The sequence below is a fragment of the Oncorhynchus clarkii genome, chromosome 6, assembly GCF_045791955.1.
Source record: "Oncorhynchus clarkii lewisi isolate Uvic-CL-2024 chromosome 6, UVic_Ocla_1.0, whole genome shotgun sequence".
NCBI classification, from domain to species: domain Eukaryota; kingdom Metazoa; phylum Chordata; class Actinopteri; order Salmoniformes; family Salmonidae; genus Oncorhynchus; species Oncorhynchus clarkii.
In genome coordinates, this window is record NC_092152.1 from 6,804,007 (window position 1) to 6,826,289 (window position 22,283).

The 22,283-nt window shown below is 43.3% G+C and overlaps 1 protein-coding gene across 1 annotated transcript; it reads right to left on the reverse strand.

Moving 5' to 3' along the window:
• Nucleotides 1-8,901: 8,901 nt before the first annotated feature.
• On the reverse strand, nucleotides 8,902-21,940 carry LOC139410574 (trichohyalin-like). Its single transcript, XM_071155870.1, has 8 exons — nucleotides 21,775-21,940; nucleotides 21,573-21,599; nucleotides 19,046-19,378; nucleotides 12,921-13,022; nucleotides 11,975-12,652; nucleotides 11,721-11,789; nucleotides 11,520-11,594; nucleotides 8,902-11,041 (listed from the first exon to the last, which is right to left on the reverse strand). Exons 2-8 carry the CDS (start codon nucleotides 21,592-21,594, stop codon nucleotides 9,768-9,770), a joined length of 2,553 nt encoding a protein of 850 aa, XP_071011971.1. The 5' UTR covers nucleotides 21,595-21,599; nucleotides 21,775-21,940; the 3' UTR covers nucleotides 8,902-9,767.
• Between the last annotated feature and the right edge of the window lie 343 nt (nucleotides 21,941-22,283).

Genomic DNA, 22,283 nt, shown 5'->3' on the forward strand with positions numbered 1-22,283 from the left:
GTGCAGGTGTAACAGTATAACTTTAGACCGTCCCCTCGCCCATACCCGGGCGCGAACCAGGGACCCTCTGCACACATCAACAACTGACACCCACGAAGCATCGTTACCCATCGCTCCACAAAAGCCACAGCTCTTGAAGAGCAAGGGGAACCACTACTTCAAGGTCTCAGAGCAAGTGACGTCACCGATTGAAACGCTATTTAGCGCTCACCGCTAACTAAGCTAGCCGTTTCACATCCGTTACACAGCGGACAGGCCTGGGGGTAAGGGCTGTAAGTATGGGAGGCTGAATTAAGGCGTCTGCATGCTTCCCAGCCAAAACAATTCTGAACAGTTCTTCCATATTTATGATGATTGTAGGGGCTTCCTTCCTCTTGACCAGAACCACTTCCCAAGCCTGAAGTGGGGTTGTTTCAGACGCATACAGTCCACATTCCAAGTTCCCAAACGGCCAAAACATTCAATGAGATCCAGGGATATGGTGCAACAAAAAGGTTTATTCTTCTTATATCTCACAAAAAAACATATTCTCCGATCAACTTAAAGCATAGATTACTTGACGTGAAAAATACATAATATGACCTGTATGTTGTCTGGTTAAAAGACTATACCACTCCCGTGTCTAGCTAGGACTCCCCATCCCCCGAAGGCCCAACTTCCTGTCTTTATCCTGTCACTAACACACTGACCACAGTACAATGAATGGTCAAGAGGAGGAGCTAAAACCTAAGGTACACTTATAACAAAGGAATATATCTCAATGAGGTCAATTTAAATCATCAAGGTACCTGATATTTCATCATATACATTCATATTTCATATATTTACACACCTTTACATGGAGCTCTGTATGTTCTGTCTTTTATAGAAATATGTCCACATCGGCTCTAACATACCGGCCCATAATTGTTAACAGCACTGAAAACATTACAGTTACTTAATATTTAAAAAATAGAGCCAATTCACAAAACATTCTATACCAGAGCACTATTACGGTTCATAGCTACACTACCGTTCAAAGTTTGGGGTCACTTAGAAATGTCCTTGTTTTTGAAAGAAAAGCATTTTTTTTTGTCCATTCAAATAACATCAAATTGATCAGAAATACAGTGTAGACATTGTTAATGTTGTAAATGACTATTGTAGCTGGAAACGGCTGATTTTTAATGGAATATCTACATAGGTGTACAGAGAACCATTATCAGCAAACCATCACTCCTGTGTTCCAATGGCACGTTGTGTTAGCTAATCCAAGTTTATCATTTTAAAAAGGCTAACTAATCATTGTAATTATGTTAGCACAGCTGAAAACTGTTGTTCTGATTAAAGAAGCAGTAAAACTGGCCTTCTTTAGACTAGTTGAGCATCTGGAGCATCAGCATTTGTGGGTTCGATTACAGGCTCAAAATGGTCAGAAACAAAGACTTTCTTCTGAAACTTGTCAGTCTATTCTGGTTCTGAGAAATGAAGGCTATTCCATGTGAGAAAATGCCAAGAAACTGAAAATCTCATACAACGCTGTGTACTTCAAAGAACAGCGCAAACTGTCTCTAACCAGAAGAGAAAGAGTGGGAGGCCCCGGTGCACAACTGAGCAAGAGGACAAGTACATTAGAGTGTGTAGTTTGAGAAACAGATGTCTCACAAGTCCTCAACTGGCAGCTTCACCCCATGATGGAAGAGTTGCAAAGAAAAAGTCAGATCGCTGTCCAGTGTCTGTGTTCTTTTGCCCGTCTAAATCTTTCCTTTTTATTGGCCAGTCTGAGATGTGGCTTTTTCTTTGCAACTCTGCCTAGAAGGCCAGCATCCTGGAGTCACCTCTTCACTGTTGACGTTGAGATTGGTGTTTTGTGGGTACTATTTAATGAACCTGCCAGTTGTTGACATTTCTAAGTAACCCCAAACTTTTGAATGGTTTTGTATATACAAGTATACAAGGTCCCATATAGGTCAAGAGTCCACTGATCTCAGTCTCAGAGTTCAAGTGTTCAACATCCAAAAATTGACGTCCAAAAATGTAAGAGTTTGACTTGACTCAAAGATGGATCTGTGTGTGTGTGTGTGTGTGTGTGTGTGTGTGTGTGTGTGTGTGTCTCACTCAGCTGCCTCCAGGAGAAGACAGCGTTTATTGATAGGTCTCTGTAATATGTTGATCTTGGTCTTTAACCATGACGCTCCGGACAAGACCTTTGACCCTGGAAAAGCCTTCACCACACGCCCCATTAGCCAAGAGTTCCTTGGCGCGGTGTCATCGACGATGACCACAAGGTCACTAGCACTGAGGTTTCTCTTAGTTTTTGTTCCACTCCTGCATAAGTGGAAGATACTCCCTGATCCATCTCTTCCAGAAGAGGTGATATATTGTACTTGCTTCCATCTCCATCATGAGTGTAGATCTCCTCTCTGGAATAGTCCTGGTGGTAGGACTGGCTTTGTTTTCAGATGAAGCTGATGGTAGCAGTCAGGGGTTCTAGATCATTATGGTCATTTGTTACAGTTGTGATTGGTCTGTTGTTCATGATCACCTCAACTTCTGCAAAGCCTCATCATCCAGTACTTGCTCTTTAGGGACTGAATAGAGGATCTTTTTCCACCAGTCTGCTCAACCTCTCCCATAACCCCCCATGGTGGGCTCCAGACGGATCAACCTCTCCCATAACCCCCCATGGTGGCTCCAGACGGATCAACCTCTCCCATAACCCCCCATGGTGGGCTCCAGAGGGATCAACCTCTCCCATAACCCCCCATGGTGGGCTCCAGACGGATCAACCTCTCCCATAACCCCCCATGGTGGGCTACAGACGGATCAACCTCTCCCATAACCCCCCATGGTGGGCTCCAGAGGGATCAACCTCTCCCATAACCCCCCATGGTGGGCTCCAGAGCGAGGGTTGATTGGCCATGTTACTCCATCCTTCAGTAATTCATTTGAATCTTGTTGTGTTCCAGCTCTACCAGAGCTTCTCCTAGCTCTCTGTGTGTTCCAACAAAGTTGGTGCCGTTGTCTGTTTTGACACTTGTTACTGAGCCCCTTCGACAGATGAACCTGACCATTGATACAGGAATCAGTATCCAGATAACTAGCAACTTCTAGATGGACAGCTCAACTCACTAGGTAAGTAAAGATCCCACCATACCATTACACATGAACGCGGCCTCGCTTCACCTCTATGGGGCTGAAGTAATCTATGCCCACATGGGTGAATGGCAGCAAATCAGGTGACACCCGATCTTGTGGAAGGTCGGCCATCTTCTGTTCTCCAGCTCTAGCTTACATCACCTGCATAAGACACATCTCTTAAGGATCTTCCTTGCTAAGAGTTTGGCACAGGGTATCCAATATTGCTGGTGAAGTATGGAAAGCATGTGACCTCTCCCAGAGTGGCGAACCTGCTCATGGATGTGGAATAAGATCAGTCTGGAGATGTGGGAGTCTTTGGCCAGGATCGTAAAAGTCTTTAGTTCCGTAGGCATAGCAGCTTTGCTTAACCTTCCTCCCACTCTCACGCTTTTACAAACGTCAGTTTGAACTTGTCAATTTGTAGGGCAGGTGTCTGGTCTCTTTACTACTGGGAGCATCAGAAGGGCAGGTGTCTGGTCTCTTTACTACTGGGAGCATCAGAAGGGCAGGTGTCTGGTCTCTTTACTACTGGGAGCATCAGAAGAGCAGGTGTCTGGTCTCTTTACTACTGGGAGCATCAGAAGGGCAGGTGTCTGGTCTCTTTACTACAGGGAGCATCAGAAGGGCAGGTGTCTGGTCTCTTTACTACTGGGAGCATCAGAAGAGCAGGTGTCTGGTCTCTTTACTACTGGGAGCATCAGAAGGGCAGGTGTCTGGTCTCTTTACTACTGGGAGCATCAGAAGGGCAGGTGTCTGGTCTCTTTACTACTGGGAGCATCAGAAGGGCAGGTGTCTGGTCTCTTTACTACTGGGAGCATCAGAAGGGCAGGTGTCTGGTCTCTTTACTTTGAATGTTTGTTCTTTTAAAGTTTTTTTAGAGTTGCAAACTGACACTACATCTACTGCAGTGGCAAAGCTGCTTCCCCTACTCTTGGACTTGAACTGCTGTTTTGAATCTGCTGATGTTTAGTTTTTTAAAAAACCTTTTGTTGGACAGGGGATATTGAATATCTCCATACAACGTATCCTGCAATATTTTGGCCTGTTATGTTGGAGGGAAGATTAAGCTCTTCCATGTTCTGTAGGTCTTGCATAGCGTTACAACAACCTCTATGATAGAGTGCATAGCATTACAACAACCTCTAAGATAGAGTGCATAACATTACAACAACCTCTAAGATAGAGTGCATAGCATTACAACAACCTCTAAGATAGAGTGCATAGCATTACAACAACCTCTATGATAGAGTGCATAGCGTTACAACAACCTCTATGATAGAGTGCATAGCATTACAACAACCTCTAAGATAGAGTGCATAGCATTACAACAACCTCTATGATAGAGTGCATAGCATTACAACAACCTAGATAGAGTGCATAGCATTACAACAACCTCTATGATAGAGTGCATAGCATTACAACAACCTAGATAGAGTGCATAGCATTACAACAACCTCTAAGATAGAGTGCATAGCATTACAACAACCTCTAAGATAGAGTGCATAGCATTACAACAACCTCTAAGATTGAGTGCATAGCATTACAACAACCTCTATGATAGAGTGCATAGCATTACAACAACCTAGATAGAGTGCATAGCATTACAACAACCTCTAAGATAGAGTGCATAGCATTACAACAACCTCTAAGATAGAGTGCATAGCATTACAACAACCTAGATAGAGTGCATAGCATTACAACAACCTCTAAGATAGAGTGCATAGCATTACAACAACCTCTATGATAGAGTGCATAGCATTACAACAACCTAGATAGAGTGCATAGCATTACAACAACCTAGATAGAGTGCATAGCATTACAACAACCTCTAAGATTGAGTGCATAGCATTACAACAACCTAGATAGAGTGCATAGCATTACAACAACCTCTAAGATAGAGTGCATAGCATTACAACAACCTAGATAGAGTGCATAGCATTACAACAACCTCTATGATAGAGTGCATAGCATTACAACAACCTAGATAGAGTGCATAGCATTACAACAACCTCTAAGATAGAGTGCATAGCATTACAACAACCTAGATAGAGTGCATAGCATTACAACAACCTCTAAGATAGAGTGCATAGCATTACAACAACCTAGATAGAGTGCATAGCATTACAACAACCTCTATGATAGAGTGCATAGCATTACAACAACCTAGATAGAGTGCATAGCATTACAACAACCTCTAAGATAGAGTGCATAGCCACCCAGTCCCTTTCCATCATCTGCTTTGATGTTTGTCCAGTTCCTTTTTCCATGTTAGTAGTGGTGACTTTGATTTCATTGCCAAAGTGTTCCTTTAACAACCTCTTAGACTCCGCGTTGCCTCTTCTGCCTTCCATATGCAGACAACTACAGACCAGATCCTTGGGCTGACCAGAGGTGTACTGTTCCAGGTAATAGAGCCTATCCTGGTGACTGCTGACCAGAGGTGTACTGTTCCAGGTAATAGAGCCTATCCTGGTGACTGCTGACCAGAGGGGTACTGTTCTAGGTAACAGAGCCTATCCTGGTGACTGCTGGTCTTCTCTTCTATGCCATGCTCAAATGCACGCATGAATGAAAACATAGGTATCTCCCTAACAGCGAGTGTAGCCTGTTTGTGCTGTAGTACAAGGAGGTCAGCAATTTCATTCTGCTTTTGCATGACAGTAGAGAGGTTATCATGGCTGGTATTATGGCTGATACTGTCGTAGAAAATCGGTTCAAATATGACACTTGCAAGAACTTGTGAAATCAATATAGGCTTTTAATACAACGGAAAGCAAGCCGGAGTGGTCCGCGGAACACACGCCTTTTTCAGAGCACTGGCTCTGATTTATACACATACAACATATGAGTCCATCCCACATGCAAATGAAGTTACTTCCCTCAGTCCATCTGCCACCATTATATCCCAATCTGTGCATCCTGCTTGTTCAGCTCGATAACGCCCATATCTGCTTTCAGTCAAGTTATAATGGTGACAGGACCTCTTCATGTCCCAAAAATAATACATGCCTATCTTATGCTATGGGCCCCCTTACGTTCAGCCTGGTGTGTTCTTTGGTATGTCTGTCCTTATTAGGATTCGTAGACTATGTGTCTCTACTGACATTCCTTCAGCATCTCCATGTCCTAAAATATGTGGCCTATTTCTATAGTCCATCAGTTGGTCATTTGGCTGACCCCCTCCTTTGTATATCCCTCTGACCTTGGTATGTCCAGCTGTCCTAGGCGCCTATGTGTCACCTTCTCTTCATGTGGTTATTTAAGATCAGCAGACTATGTGTCTCCATCTTTAGTGTGTCCAGTTGCCCTAGGCGCCTATGTGTTTGTCTATGTGTTTTATTTGCTCCCACAATACCCATAGTGTTGATTCTGTGTTGATTGCTAGACCTTGCTGTTGGCTGCTGAGGGATGGGGTTTATGACTGTTTTCTGAATAGGTTTTGATGTCTTTGTTGTCGTTTGTTGTAAAACCCTTTGTAGTGGGATCTTTGGAACTGCACCTAATGCCGCAAACTCAACAGGTGATGGTTCAGGTTCCTCATAGACCTCAGGTTCCTGGTTCTCAAAATAAGAGTTCGTTCCATCTGGTTGGTTTAGTAAGTGGGCTGCCACAGCATGGGATTGAGAAGTTGACTCAACACTCTCCAGGATATTCAGTCTGACATTATATGCTGCTGTGTCTGTTTCCAGTTCCATTTTTCCATTCTAACATTCAGTTCATCTTTTCGAGGTGCAGAGGACACTGAGGATGATGCAGCCTTAGAATACTTTGTTTTACTTGATGTTTTTGACACATTGGAAATGCTGTCATGTGGTTCAATGAGCGTTTGTGGCTCAAATACAGCATTTTTCCATATTGTCACCTCTTCAGGAAATGTTCTTAAGTCCTCATTCTTGGTTGATAATAGTTAATGCTCTCATGTTCCTGTTCCTCCTCTGTGACCAGCTCTAGTACAGATTCATCAGCATTCTGAAAGTCATTTCCTGTTCCTCCTCTGTGACCAGCTCTAGTACAGATTAATGAGCATTCTGAAAGTCATTTCCTGTTCCTCCTCTGTGACCAGCTCTAGTACAGATTCATGAGCATTCTGAACGTCATTTCCTTGTTCCTCCTCTGTGACCAGCTCTAGTACAGATTCATGAGCATTCTGAAAGTCATTTCCTGTTCCTCCTCTGTGACCAGCTCTAGTACAGATTCATGAGCATTCTGAAAGTCATTCAAGACGCTCTAGTAATATTTTACTAAATACATATACTGGGACATCTTTTAACACTTTCCTCACAGTAACACACATGTTCAGTCTATATTCGTCTTATGAAACCAATTATTTATTCATTTCTGCCCAGAAAAATCTGTTCAGTTCCTCCACATTGAAATGAATGGCGGCCAACTTGAAAATAGGCTGCTGTGACTGATTTTACACTGAATCCATGATGACTCTATGAAACCTTTCCAACGTGTCTCCTTGTTCTGTGGAGAGTTTGTTGTAGTTATCATCTATGGTACGATGTGATAACAAAGCACATCCCAATGCTGCCCATTCTGTCTCATCAATATACCCCAAAATGCATACAGGTATGACCTTTGACTCCCCAAGATGGACCCATGGAGATGTCATTAACATTCCAATTATTGTACTGCAGCGCCAGCTGTGCCATCAGAGTCCTCGGTTCGCGCCCAGGCTCTGTCGTAACCGGCCGCGACCGGGAGGTCCGTGGGGCGACGCACAATTGGCCTAGCGTCGCCCGGGTTAGGGAGGGCTTGGTCGGTAGGGGTGTCCTTGTCTCATCGCGCACCAGCGACTCCTGTGGCGGGCTGGGCGCAGTGTGCACTAACCAGGGTGGCCAGGTGCACGGTGTTTCCTCCGGCGCATTGGTGCGGCTGGCTTCCGGGTTGGATGTGCGCTGTGTTAAGAAGCAGCGGCTTGGTTGGGTTGTGTATCGGAGGACGCATGACTTTCAACCTTCGTCTCTCCCGAGCCTGTACGGGAGTTGTAGCGATGAGACAAGATAGTAGCTACTACAACAATTGGATACCACGAAATTGGGGAGAAAAAGGGGGTAAAAAAAAATTATAATAATTAAAAAAAAAAACATTCCAATTATTTTATACTTAATTTCATACCTTATACCTTATTTCATACATCAATTTAATAACATATCAATTGCCTTATTTTGCAAAGATTGTTCCCTGATAAGACATTAATTTATATTTTCTGAATATCAATAGTTTTTCTTCTGAAGTAACAAGCTATAACTCCATGTGAAAACAAATCCCCTCCATTGTGTATTCATTACTTTATAGTAACAATATGTTCCTCCAGCCTTTGTCTTGAATGTTGATTTCCTATTCATTCTAATGACACGATACATCCACTAGATGGGGGTGTTTGACTAACGTACCTACTTTTCCAAAACCCCTCTGTTTGATAATTAGATGAATGTATGAAGAGTCACGACCCTTTCCAAGACACAAAGCCTGGAGGAAAGGACCTGGCTACAGTGGAGGAAAGGACCTGGGTCATTCCAAAGGCCATTTATTCTGGAACAGAGCAATGGGATGGGATGATTGGGTGACCATGATGGTATGAGGCACAGCTTGGGAATTTAGCCAGGACACCAGGGTTAAAACCCCTACTCTTACGATAAGTGTCATGGGATCTTTAATGACCTCAGAGAGTCAGGAAACCCGGTTAACGTCCCTTCCGAAATGGATACACTGCCCTGGGGCATTGGGATAAAAACAAATGATACCAGAGGAATGACTATGTTACGGATACAAGTGTCCTGTGTGTGTGTTTCTTTTCTCTCCTTCTCCCCTCAGGTGAAAATCATCATTCCCCAAACAGTCACCAATCATCAATCAGAAGACACACCTCCTCCTGTTTCCTACCCTATCACAGTTCCTTTCCCTTGTTTAAAAACCCTGTCAGTTGTTTGCTCCAGAGCTCAATCTCTCTGTAAATGCCATGTCTGTAGATCTCTCTTTTGTTTGAGCACCTCCATAGCACTTTGTCCTCACCTGTGAGTATTGTTTTTGGTTATGGTGTTTGTGTTTGTTTGCTGGTGGGAGAAGGGGGAACCAAGACAAGTCGCCCATGGGCATACACCACCCGTAGGTGAACTTTGTTAAATACACTAGTTAGAACTGGGCGGACCACCCACTGTATTTTTGGTTAGTTAGCTGTTGTTAAAGTAGGCTAGTCTAGCTTAGGGGTGTTTTTGGTTAGTTAGTTAGCTGTTAAAGTAGGCTAGTCTAGATTAGGGGTGTTTTTGGTTAGTTAGTTAGCTGTTGTTGAAGTAGGCTAGTCTAGCTTAGGGGTGTTTTGAATATTTATTGTTTTTTTCCTTGGGTCCAGCTCAGCCCCTTTTCCTGCTTCCCCCATTACCGTGTGTTAATTAATAAACCCTGAGTTTGACGGTAGATTTCTGTTGTCCTGGTTATTTCGTTCACACTTTGTCACAATTATAATTTGCATGAGTTATGTTACGGTTCTCATTACCATCCCCCCCTAGACTGTCGGGCCAAAAGGGATTCGTAACACCCCTACACAACAGTTGTCTTTAACTTGTCTCCTCTCTAACCCCTACACAACAGTTGTCTGTAACTTGTCTCCTCTCTAACCTCTACACAAAACAGTTGTCTCTCTAACTAGTCTCCTCTCTAACCCCTACACAAAACAGTTGTCTCATCCAACTCATCCTTCTTCCCTCTCTTCCTCTAATTCCTATTGGTCCTTGCTCTGAGTTCTGTTTCAGTCTCTTTATCTCTCTATCCTTCTCCTCCATCTGTCTGCTGAACTCCCTCTGCATCTTTGTCTGTGAGATCATGATGTTCCTCTGTAACTCAGGCAGGACTATCTTCATCAGGTTTCTCTCTGCTTCAACTCTGGCCTCTCCTTCATAGTTCTCCATCATCTCCTCTATCTCATGTCTGTGTCTCTCCTCCATCTCCTTCCTCTCATTCTCTCTCTTCTCTCTAAATCTCTCCAGCTTTCTCTCCATCTCCTCCCTCCTATCAGACTCCCTCTTCAGCTCCCTCTCCAGCTCTCTTTTCTTCTCCTCATCCCTCTCTTCTTTCACCTGTCTCTCCAGTTCTGTTATTCGTTCTCTGAGAATTATGATATCTCTCTTGAGCTTCTGGATCTCTCCATCTTTCTTCTTCAGAGAATCTTGCAGCTCCATCTCAAGCCTCTCTCTCATCTCTCTCTCCTCCATTTGTTTCCTCTCCACGTTCAACCTCTGGATGTTTCCCTCCATCTCTCTAACCTGGTCCTCTGCCTCCTGGTAGGTCTGACTGCTGTAGAATCTCTCTCTGTTTCCTGCCACCATCTCCTCTACCTGATCCAGCAGCTCTGATACCTGAGTGCCATGGGCCCTGTCCTTAATGTTGAGGACGTGGTACCTGCTCCCACTTTTCTCTACAAGCTGCTGGAGGTCCTGACTTCCTGCTTGGAGAAACTCCTCAATGCTCTGCTCTTTCAGGCCATCATCATGGGTGAATAGAATCACAGTGTGTCCCCAACAACCCTCCCCAAACATCTCCTCTATTCTCTCCAACACCCCTCTCTCCTCCCCCTTAGAGGGCTCCACTGGTATCACCAGGAGGAAGGCGTGGGGTCCCGGGGCAGACAGACGGACACAGAGCCCCACATCCTGTCTCATCTCCTCCAGAGAGAGTCCAGGACAGAACCAGTCTGGAGTGTCCACCAGCACCAGCCGTCTCCCACACACGTCCCCCTCTCTCCTCTTACTCCTCTGGGTCACTGCAGAGGGGCTGGCCTGGGCCCCAAACTCCTCTCTGCCCAGGATGGTGTTTCCTGCTGCACTCCTCCCAGCCCCAGTCCTCCCCAGCAGCACCAGTCTCAGCTCAGACACACTGGGAGACACTGTGGAGTCTGGACTGCTGCTCTCTCCTCCCACTGCAACACAACACACAGCACTGGTCAACACTCTGACTCTCTGGAGGATGTACAACAGTGTCTAATATAATCTACATCCATAACTCACTAGATGGAGGATGTACAACAATGAAACAATGAAATGTTTAGACAATATTGATAACTCACTAAGTGAAGGATGGTCACTATAGACTAGAAACAGTAGGAGACAACAGTACAATATTGATAACTCACTAAGTGAAGGATGGTCCACTAGACTAGAAACAGTAGGAGACAACAGGACAATATTGATAACTCACTAAGGGAAGGATGGTCACTATAGACTAGAAACAGTAGGAGACAACAGGACAATATTGATAACTCACTAAGTGAAGGATGGACCACTATAGACTAGAAACAGTAGGAGACAACAGGACAATATTGATAACTCACTAAGTGAAGGATGGTCCACTATAGACTAGAAACAGTAGGAGACAACAGGACAATATTGATAACTCACTGTATGGAGGAAGGTCCAGGCTGTTTCTCCTCCTGACTGGGAGGATGGAACCTGTATCTGACGTCTCTCCATGTTCTAGAATAATAGAACAACCATTTAGAATGGGAACATTTACCTCAGTGACACATGAAGGCACATAGACCTACTGAAGGGGAGTTCTGGGTTTCTACTGAAATGTTAAGTATCACATATCTCACTCACCAGTCATCTGGGCTGAGATCTCTCTTCTCAGTCTCTCTACCTCAGTCTTCACATCACATATCTGTTGAGCTGAAATAACAAAGGAGGACTAGGATCTGAATTCTGTGTTAAAGACTTTAGACAGAAATATGATGCAGAGGGAAAGTATGAAGTGATGGACAACAATATTCACAACTCAGTGGAGAGTCGACAATAACCTGAGAATTGAGGAAAGTACAGAAGACTAAATGTATTAATGGTGTGAATAATCTCACCCAGTTCAGCATTTTCATTGTTGACATCCTCCACCTGTTTGTCTCTCTCCTTTAACTGCTTCTCTCTCTCCTCTAGTAGGTTGTCTTTCTCTTCTACTTCCTGTCTCCTCTCTTCTACTTCCTGTCTCCTCTCTTTTAGTTCGTTTTCTTTCTCTTCCAGTAGTCTGTCTCTCTCTTCCAGTAGTTTGTCACTCTCTTCCAGTCGTCTGTCTCTCTCTTCCAGTAGTCTGTCTCTCTCTTCCAGTAGTTTGTCACTCTCTTCCAGTAGTCTGTCTCTCTCTTCCAGTTGTCTGTCCTTCTCTCCCAGTCTGTGGTTCCTGTCCTCTAGTTGAAGGTCTTTGTCCTGCAGTAGGACTCTGAAGTTCTCTACGTGGCTGTTCTTGTCCTGCAGGTTCTTTCTCAGAGCCTCTAGTTGAATGTCTCTATCCTTTAGTTGCTTGTCTTTCTCTTCCAGTTGGTTTTCTTTCTCTTCTAATAGTTTCTCCCTCTGTTCCATTATCTGGTTCTTCTCCTCCAGGAGTCTCTCTTTCTCTCTCACTTCCTGGGTCATATCATCTAGTTGTGTGTCTTTCTCTCTCACTTCCTGGGTCATATCATCCAGTTGTGTGTCTTTCTCCTCTAGTTGTTTCATCATATCCTGTCTTAATATCTCTTTTAATTCTTTTTCCATCTTCAACTCTGACAGAAAGCAATTAACATATTTAATTGGTTGTTTGAATAAGTAATGTATTAATTCAATCGTATGTCTATAAAGACATTATCATTTGATGGAGGTGGTACAATTATTAGTAATTATTTCCTCCAGTCAACAGTTATCTGAGCTGAACCAATCATCAACTGGTCTATTGACTATTTGATACATTACAAATTAATTAGTCTGAAACTGAATGACATCACTCATGTTCCCTGATTCAATCCTCTCTCCTCCAGACTCTCTCATACTTACCAAGCTCACCAGCTGATGCCTCCCTCTTCAGCTTGTCCTCCTGGGTCTCACGTTGTAAATACAGTGATCCTGAGACTATGGTGTAAAACAGAGAGGTGAGTTCTGTGTGGTAGACGACATCACTATATACAGAACAAACAGGACCAATCAGATTTCTCCTGTCACTCAAGCCTCCCTCATGTAGGGACCGTGGGCACCAATGAGATCTGGTTAACTTCATAAATAATGTTGTTTTGTTGTTGGCCTATCTCTGATCAAAATATTTTTTCATTGTTTGTGATAACCAGCATTGGGCTCTATGTCAGATACAGGATATTGTGTCAGGAGGCAGGGTTCTATGGAATATACATTCAGTAGAATGTGAAGAACATATGACATCATAATACAACCTACCTTGAGAACATTTGGGGAGAGTTTTGATAAATGTAAAGAAATTTAATTTGTAGCCTTGAAGAAGACACACTGCTGTTCACAAGACCTGTAGTTTTTATAGTATCAGATTAACACTCTGGTCTGTTCTTTGTCTTGTGTTATTGGTTGTCAATAAACAAAACAGACAAATACGTAATTACTCACCTAATACTGATCATCCATTATCCAAGATGGAGAGTCATGAATAATGATCATGTAAAAGAGAATGCATTAGTTATTATTGTTAATTGAATTTCTGTCTCATTACATAATTTAATGAAATACCATACATCATATTGGAATGACTGTTCATCACATTCATTACTAATGTACATCTAGGGAAAGGGATGTAAGCAGCACTACTATGTGAGCAGTCTGAGAATGACTGAATGCTTCATAATAAGACATCAAGCTAAATTCAAGCTGATTCTATTTTCATTTTGGAGTGTGAAATGTTGACCTCTATGGAAAATCATTTGTGTAAAATCTGGATAATTTGAAGAACATCTATACATCTTAATCCAACCTACCTTGAGAACATTTTGGGAGAGTATTGATAAATGTAAAGAAACTGATTTAATTTGTAGCCTTGAAGAAGACACACTGCTGTTCACAATGCCTGTAGTTTTTATAGTATCAGATTAACACTCTGGTCTGTTCTTTGTCTTGTGTTATTGGTTGTCAATAAACAAAACAGACAAATAAGTAATTACTCACCAAATGCTGATCATCCATTATCCAAGATGGAGAGTCATGAATAATGATCATGTAAAACAGAATGTATTAGTTATTATTGTTCATTGAATTTCTGTCTCATTACATCATTTAATGAAATACCATCCATCATATTGGAATGACTGTTCATCACATTCATTACTAATGTACATCTAGGGAAAGGGATGTAAGCAGCACTACTATGTGAGCAGTCTGAGAATGACTGAATGCTTCATAATAAGACATCAAGCTGAATTCAAGCTGATTCTATTTTCAATTTGGAGTGTGAAATGTTGACCTCTATGACAGATAAATCAAATCAAATCAAATTTTATTTGTCACATACACATGGTTAGCAGATGTTAGTGCGAGTGTAGCGAAATGCTTGTGCTTCTAGTTCCGACAATGCAGTAATAACCAACAAGTAATCTAGCTAACAATTCCAAAGAATATGTACATAAAGATATATGAATGAGTGATGGTACAGAGCGGCATAGGCAAGATACAGTAGATGGTATCGAGTACAGTATATACATATGAGATGAGTATGTAAACAAAGTGGCATAGTTTAAAGTGGCTAGTGATACATGTATTACATAAGGATACAGTCGATGATATAGAGTACAGTATATACGTATGCATATGAGATGAATAAAGTAGGGTAAGTAACATTATATTAGGTAGCATTGTTTAAAGTGGCTAGTGATATATTTACCTCATTTCCCATCAATTCCCATTATTAAAGTGGCTGGAGTTGAGTCAGTGTCAGTGTGTTGGCAGCAGCCACTCAGTGTTAGTGGTGGCTGTTTAACAGTCTGATGGCCTTGAGATAGAAGCTGTTTTTCAGTCTCTCGGTCCCAGCTTTGATGCACCTGTACTGACCTCGCCTTCTGGATGATAGCGGGGTGAACAGGCAGTGGCTCGGGTGGTTGCTGTCCTTGATGATCTTTATGGCCTTCCTGTGACATCGGGTGGTGTAGGTGTCCTGGAGGGCAGGTAGTTTGCCCCCGGTGATGCGTTGTGCAGACCTCACTACCCTCTGGAGAGCCTTACGGTTGTGGGCGGAGCAGTTGCCGTACCAGGCGGTGATACAGCCCGACAGGATGCTCTCGATTGTGCATCTGTAGAAGTTTGTGAGTGCTTTTGGTGACAAGCAAAATTTCTTCAGCCTCCTGAGGTTGAAGAGGCGCTGCTGCGCCTTCTTCACGATGCTGTCTGTGTGGGTGGACCAATTCAGTTTGTCTGTGATGTGTACGCCGAGGAACTTAAAACTTACTACCCTCTCCACTACTGTTCCATCGATGTGGATAGGGGGGTGTTCCCTCTGCTGTTTCCTGAAGTCCACAATCATCTCCTTAGTTTTGTTGACGTTGAGTGTGAGTTTTTTTCCTGACAACACACTCCGAGGGCCCTCACCTCCTCCCTGTAGGCCGTCTCGTCGTTGTTGGTAATCAAGCCTATCACTGTTGGGTCGTCCGCAAACTTGATGATTGAGTTGGAGGCGTGCGTGGCCACGCAGTCGTGGGTGAACAGGGAGTACAGGAGAGGGCTCAGAACGCACCCTTGTGGGGCCCCAGTGTTGAGGATCAGCGGGGTGGAGATGTTGTTGCCTACCCTCACCACCTGGGGGCGGTCCGTCAGGAAGTCCAGTACCCAGTTGCACAGGGCGGGGTCGAGACCCAGGGTCTCGAGCTTGATGACGAGCTTGGAGGGCACTATGGTGTTAAATGCCGAGCTGTAGTCGATGAACAGCATTCTCACATAGGTATTCCTCTTGTCCAGATGGGTTAGGGCAGTGTGCAGTGTGGTTGAGATTGCATCGTCTGTGGACCTATTTGGGCGGTAAGCAAATTGGAGTGGGTCTAGGGTGTCAGGTAGGGTGGAGGTGATATGGTCCTTGAATAGTCTCTCAAAGCACTTCATGATGACGGAAGTGAGTGCTTTCTTGGGAACAGGAACAATGGTGGCCCTCTTGAAGCATGTGGGAACAACAGACTGGGATAGGGATTGATTGAATATGTCCGTAAACACACCAGCCAGCTGGTCTGCGCATGCTCTGAGGGCGCGGCTGGGGATGCCGTCTGGGCCTGCAGCCTTACGAGGGTTGACACGTTTAAATGTTTTCCTCACGTCGGCTGCAGTGAAGGAGAGTCCGCATGTTTTAGTTGCGGGCAGTGTCTGTGGCACTGTATTGTCCTCAAAGCGGGCAAAAAAGTTATTTACGCTATTTAGTCTGCCTGGGAGCAAGACATCCTGGTCCGTGACTGGGCTGGTTTTCTTTTTGTAATCCGTGACTGACTGTAGACCATGCCACATACCTCTTGTGTCTGAGCGGTTGAATTGAGATTCTACTTTGTCTCTATACTGACGCTTAGCTTGTTTGATTGCCTTGCGGAGGGAATAGCTACACTGTTTGTATTCGGTCATGTTTCCAGTCACCTTGCCCTGATTAAAAGCAGTGGTTCACGCTTTCAGTTTCACGCGAATGCGGCCATCAATCCACGGTTTCTGGTTTGGGAATGTTTTAATCGTTGCTATGGGAACGACATCTTCAACGCACGTTCTAATGAACTCGCACACCGAATCAGCGTATTCGTTAATGTTGTCGTCTGACGCAATACGGAACATATCCCAGTCCACGTGATGGAAGCAGTCTTGGAGTGTGGAATCAGATTGGTCGGACCAGCGTTGAACAGACCTCAGCGCGGGAGCTTCTTGTTTTAGTTTCTGTCTGTAGGCAGGGAGCAACAAAATGGAGTCGTGGTCAGCTTTTCCGAAGGGAGGGCGGGGCAGGGCCTTATATGCGTCGCGGAAGTTGGAATAGCAATGATCCAAGGTTTTTCCCGCCCTGGTTGCGCAATCGATATGCTGATAAAATTTAGGGAGTCTTGTTTTCAGATTAGCCTTGTTAAAATCCCCAGCTACAATGAATGCAGCCTCCGGATATATGGATTCCAGTTTGCAAAGAGTCAAATAAAGTTCGTTCAGAGCCATCGAGGTGTCTGCTTGGGGGGGATATATACGGCTGTGATTATAATCGAAGAGAATTCTCTTGGTAGATAATGCGGTCTACATTTGATTGTGAGGAATTCTAAATCAGGTGAGCAGAAGGACTTGAGTTCCTGTATGTTATTTTGGCCCGTTAACCATAAAGCATACGCCCCCGCCCCTCTTCTTACCAGAAATATGTTTGTTTCTGTCGGCGCGATGCGTGGAGAAACCAACTGGCTGCACCGACTCCGATAGCGTCTCTCCAGTGAGCCATGTTTCCGTGAAGCAAAGAACGTTACAGTCTCTGATGTCTCTCTGGAATGCTACCCTTGCTCGGATTTCATCAACCTTGTTGTCAAGAGACTGGACATTGGCGAGGAGAATGCTAGGGAGTGGTGCACGATGTGCCCGTCTCCGGAGTCTGACCAGAAGACCGCTTCGTTTTCCCCTTTTTCGAAGTCGTTTTTTGGGGTCGCCGGCTGGGATCCATTCCGTTGTCCTGGGTGAAAGGCAGAACACAGGATCCGCTTCGCGAAAGTCATATTCTTGGTCGTACTGATGGTGAGTTGACGCTGCTCTTATGTTCAGTAGTTCTTCTCGACTGTATGTAATGAAACCTAAGATGACCTGGGGTACCAATGTAAGAAATAACACGTAAAAAAACAAAAAACTGCATAGTTTCCTAGGAACGCGAAGTGAGGCGGCCTTCTCTGTCGGCGCCGGATTAAATATATATATATATATATATATATATATTTATTGTGGGAGGTTTATGGTATTGATACTGATCATCCATTATCCAAGATGGAGAGGAATTAATATTGATAATGTATAACAAAATGTGTGAGTTATTACAGTAACATTCAATCCTATGAGGATGAGGTCATTTGATGGGCTATTTACAGATGCGATATATACAGGTGCAGTGATCTGTGAGCTGCCCTGACAGTGAAATATACCTGCTGGAGTGCGTGCTACGGGTGGGTGCTGCTTTGGTGACCAGTGAGCTGAGATAAGGTGGGGCTTTACCTAGCAAAGACTTATAGATGACCTGTAGCCAGTGGGTTTGGCGAGGGCCAGACAACGAGAGCATACAGGTCGCAGTGGTGGGTAGTATATGGGGCTTTGGTGACAAAACAGATGGCACTGTGATAGACTGGATCCAGTTTGCCTAGTAGAGTGTTGGAGGCTATTTTGTAAATTACATTGCCGAAGTCAAGGATCGTTAGGATGGTCAGGGTTTGGCTGCATGAGTGAAGAATGCATTGTTGCAAAATAGGATTCCTATTCTAGATGTCATTTTGGATTGGAGATGCTTAATGTGAGTGTTTACAGTCTAACCAGACACCTAGGTATTTATAGTTGTCCATATATTCTAAGTCAGAACCGTCCAGAGTAGTGATGTTGGAAGGGCGGGCAGCGATCGGTTGAAGAGCATTCAGTTTTACTTGCATTTAAGAGCAGTTGGAGGCAACAGAAGGAGAGTTGGCATTGAAGCTCATCTGGAGGTTAGTTAACACAGTGTCTTGTGTTATTAGTTGTCAATAAACAAAACAGACAAATAAGTAATTACTCACCCTGTACTGCTTCTGATCATCCATTATCCAAGATGGAGAGTCACGAATAATGATCATGTAAAACAGAATGCATTAGTTATTATCATTACCTTCAAATCACCATCTGTCACATTATCCTCTCAAATACCATAGTGATGTGATGTTCATCAGAGGGGTGTGAGTGTTCATCACATTCATTACTAATGACAATCAAGGGACGTGACAGTAATGTTGGAATGGTTCTAATGCTTTAGGACCAGCTCAAAGCTCAGAGTGATGGTAATATTGTAACTAGTTGATATTCAGAATGAATCTAGTCTATTCATCTGTAACTCCTACTATGAACTCCTACCTACATGAGAAAGTACAAGTGTTCTGTACAGGGAAAGAGACTGGTTGTTATTGTTGTTGTTTAGGTGTTTAGAAACATTACTGGAGTTCTAGAACACTTACCTTCTCTGTCCCATAAACCCACTGCAGCCTCCTCCTTCTGTTCTCCATGGATGACCTGACAGATGTAGTCTCCTGTATCTGACCTCCTGCAGTCTCTCAGCCTTAGAGACACGTTGCCTCTCTCCAGCTCCTGGGTGATCAGACTCACTCTGCCCTCATAGTCACTCCTCTCTGTCACCTGGCCATTATTATACAGGTAAATACACTCTGTCTCTTTAAACCACCTGATCGTCGTGGCAACAGCACTGGTGTCAGGTGAGAGGTGACAGGGGAGGGTGACCTCTTCACCTACATCAGCCCACACATAGTCTTCTGAGGTGAGTTTAAACTGATCTGTTCAGAGAGAACATTTCATGTTTAATGACATCATCTGTGTCAGGAACACAAATCCTCTCAGTACATTTATAAAACACATCTGAATTAATAACTACAACAGACATACAACAACCAGGACCATGTCAATTCTAAAATACAACCCCCACAATCCCAGACAGACAGATTCATTTGAAGGAAAGTCTATATGTCATAGAAGAATGTGATGCTACAATCTAGAATGATATTATCCCATTTGTTCCCACATCTTTCCCAGACATGCCACTATGCTAATCTTATGCCACTAGTAGCCTAACATGTCATCCATTTTGATTATTTATTTATTTAAAAGTATGTTTTATTCTTGGTCACAGTTGTGACAGAGTCCTCTGTCTATAATAACATGAACAGATATTTACCCCTATTCCTCAACCTCAATATCTATATACCTCAGCCCACTTACCCACACACCTAAACTCAATGACCCACACACCCCAGTCCTGTTACCCCTATTCCTCAACCTCAATATCTATATACCTCAGCCCACTTACCCACACACCTAAACTCAATGACCCACACACCCCAGCCCTGTAACCCCCATGCCCTACCCTAACACCCACATGCCAATACCCTCAAATCTATACTATCAAGTACAGATTCAGGCATATCCTGTCCCTAAATGAACTGTGTGTTACTCAAGACCCCAGTTCCTTTGCCAATGCACCTCATCCCTGTTACTTTCCTATCTCAGCCCTGTTACCCACGTTCCTTAGGCCTGTATTCCCCAAGTCACCAACAGTAACCTTTATCCAGCTATTCGCTGCACACCACAACCCTGTTATCAGCATGTTTTAGTGCTGTGACATCTGACCTGTAAACACTAATCATTTCATAGATAAACTAATATAACAGTGGTATAACACATGTGTCACAGCCCCAATCTCTTTTTCTACCACAAACGTTGTTGCCAGAAAGGATTTGAATGGGCAATAGACCAATAGACCACCCAGCCCCATTACCTGTATGAACCTTGTGTATCCCTACACCCCATTATAAACCAGGGAGATCCATGGGCATAATCATATAAAACAGGTCTACCCCAGTGTCCAAGACTCAACATTCACACTAACCAGGTCTACCCCAGTGTCCAAGCCTCAACATTCATACTAACCAGGTCTACCCCAGTGTCCAAGCCTCAACATTCACACTAACCAGGTCTACCCCAGTGTCCAAGACTCAACATTCATACTAACCAGGTCTACCCCAGTGTCCAAGCCTCATTTATTATACTAATTCACTTTATGGGTCTATACATAGCCAATTCCCCCTGAAATAACAACATATGATGTTTTACAGTAAACATCTCTGATTTAAACCTCAGTGAAGGTTAATGGATGATGGTAAATCATCTGTAACATCATTTAGAAGTAAATCCTGAACCGAACTCAACTTAAATCTACTGAAGAAAAGGATCTGTTATGACTAAATATATAGAATAAATTAGAGGCTCTGTATTTCTCCATTAGTCAGACATGTTTGTCAGGTAGCTGAGCACTTAAGAGCATTGGACCAGTAACCCAAACGTCGCTGGGTTGAATCCCTGAGGAAACTAGGAAAACATTTGTTGATATGCCCTTGAGCAAGGCACTTAATCCTAATTGCTCTGGATACATATTTATTTAACGAGGCAAGTCAGTTAAGAACAAATTCTTATTTACAATGACAGCCTACCCCAGACGACGCTGGACCAATTGTGTTCCACCCTTTGGGAGACTCAATCATGGGCGGTTATAATACAGCCTGGAATTGAACCAGAGACTGTAGAGACACCTCTCACACTGAGATGCAGCACCATAGAGAGCTGCTCCACTCAGGAGAACAACTTATTTGTTGAAATGTACAACTTTAACTTCTCTAGAGCCAGTAAAGTACAAAAGGTTTATTTTCTTCCATATTGTGTCAGACTGGATTAAATGGGTTCTATAATAAAGAGATGTTTGGAGGGAGAGGTCACTGTGGAGCAGTAGAGCTGTTTCTCACAGACACAAACTCAGCTACAACTCCTCATGTTACAAACACATTTCATCCAGACACACATTTACACATAAAGACAAATTAAACCACAAACACATTTCATTTTCAATAGTTGGTTTAGTTCTGTTCTCCCAGATACATGAAAGAAAAGTTAATCATTAATTATAGCATGGTGACTTACTATGAACTCTGGACTCTGCCATTTTAACTGCAATAAAAAGAGAAAACATTCATATTTACATCATTACCTTTCATCAAATTATCTCTTTTGCTCAATCACACAGATACAAACATCACTTCCTCTGTCTCCAGTCCTCATTGTTTTAAAACAGGGCTGTTGTGTCTAGTTTGGAAAGTGATTATATACTGAGATCTCCTCTTACCTTTACTGGTCTTCACGTCCTCCACTTCACATTCAAAATAGTTGATTTAAATCCATAACCACTCTAATAGTCACTATATGTGCATATCTACACATTTTTACAGAACAATCTACACCTCAGTCCTATACTGAGACACAACTTTCCCCTTTGCTCAGGTATTTGGAGTAAACTCCTCCCCCCAGCCTCTCTGGTTATTAGAAAACCCAGCCACAAAGTCCAAATTGTCTACAGGCCTTCGTAACATGTCATGAAAACAGAAATGTACATTTCTGATCTTAGTTTAATGTTAGGCATAAGGTTAGCAGTGTGATTTAGGGTTAAAATCAGATTTTAAGAATGTAGCTCAGTTGGTCGAGCATAGCGCTTGCAATGCCTGAGTTGTGGTTTCAATTACTAAAAAAGTATGACAATTATTGGACTCCAGATCTTATGGTAAAATGTAAAAATACAGCATGGTGCCATCTTCTATCATCATATTTTAGTTCATCATCTCTGAAGTTCTGAAAACT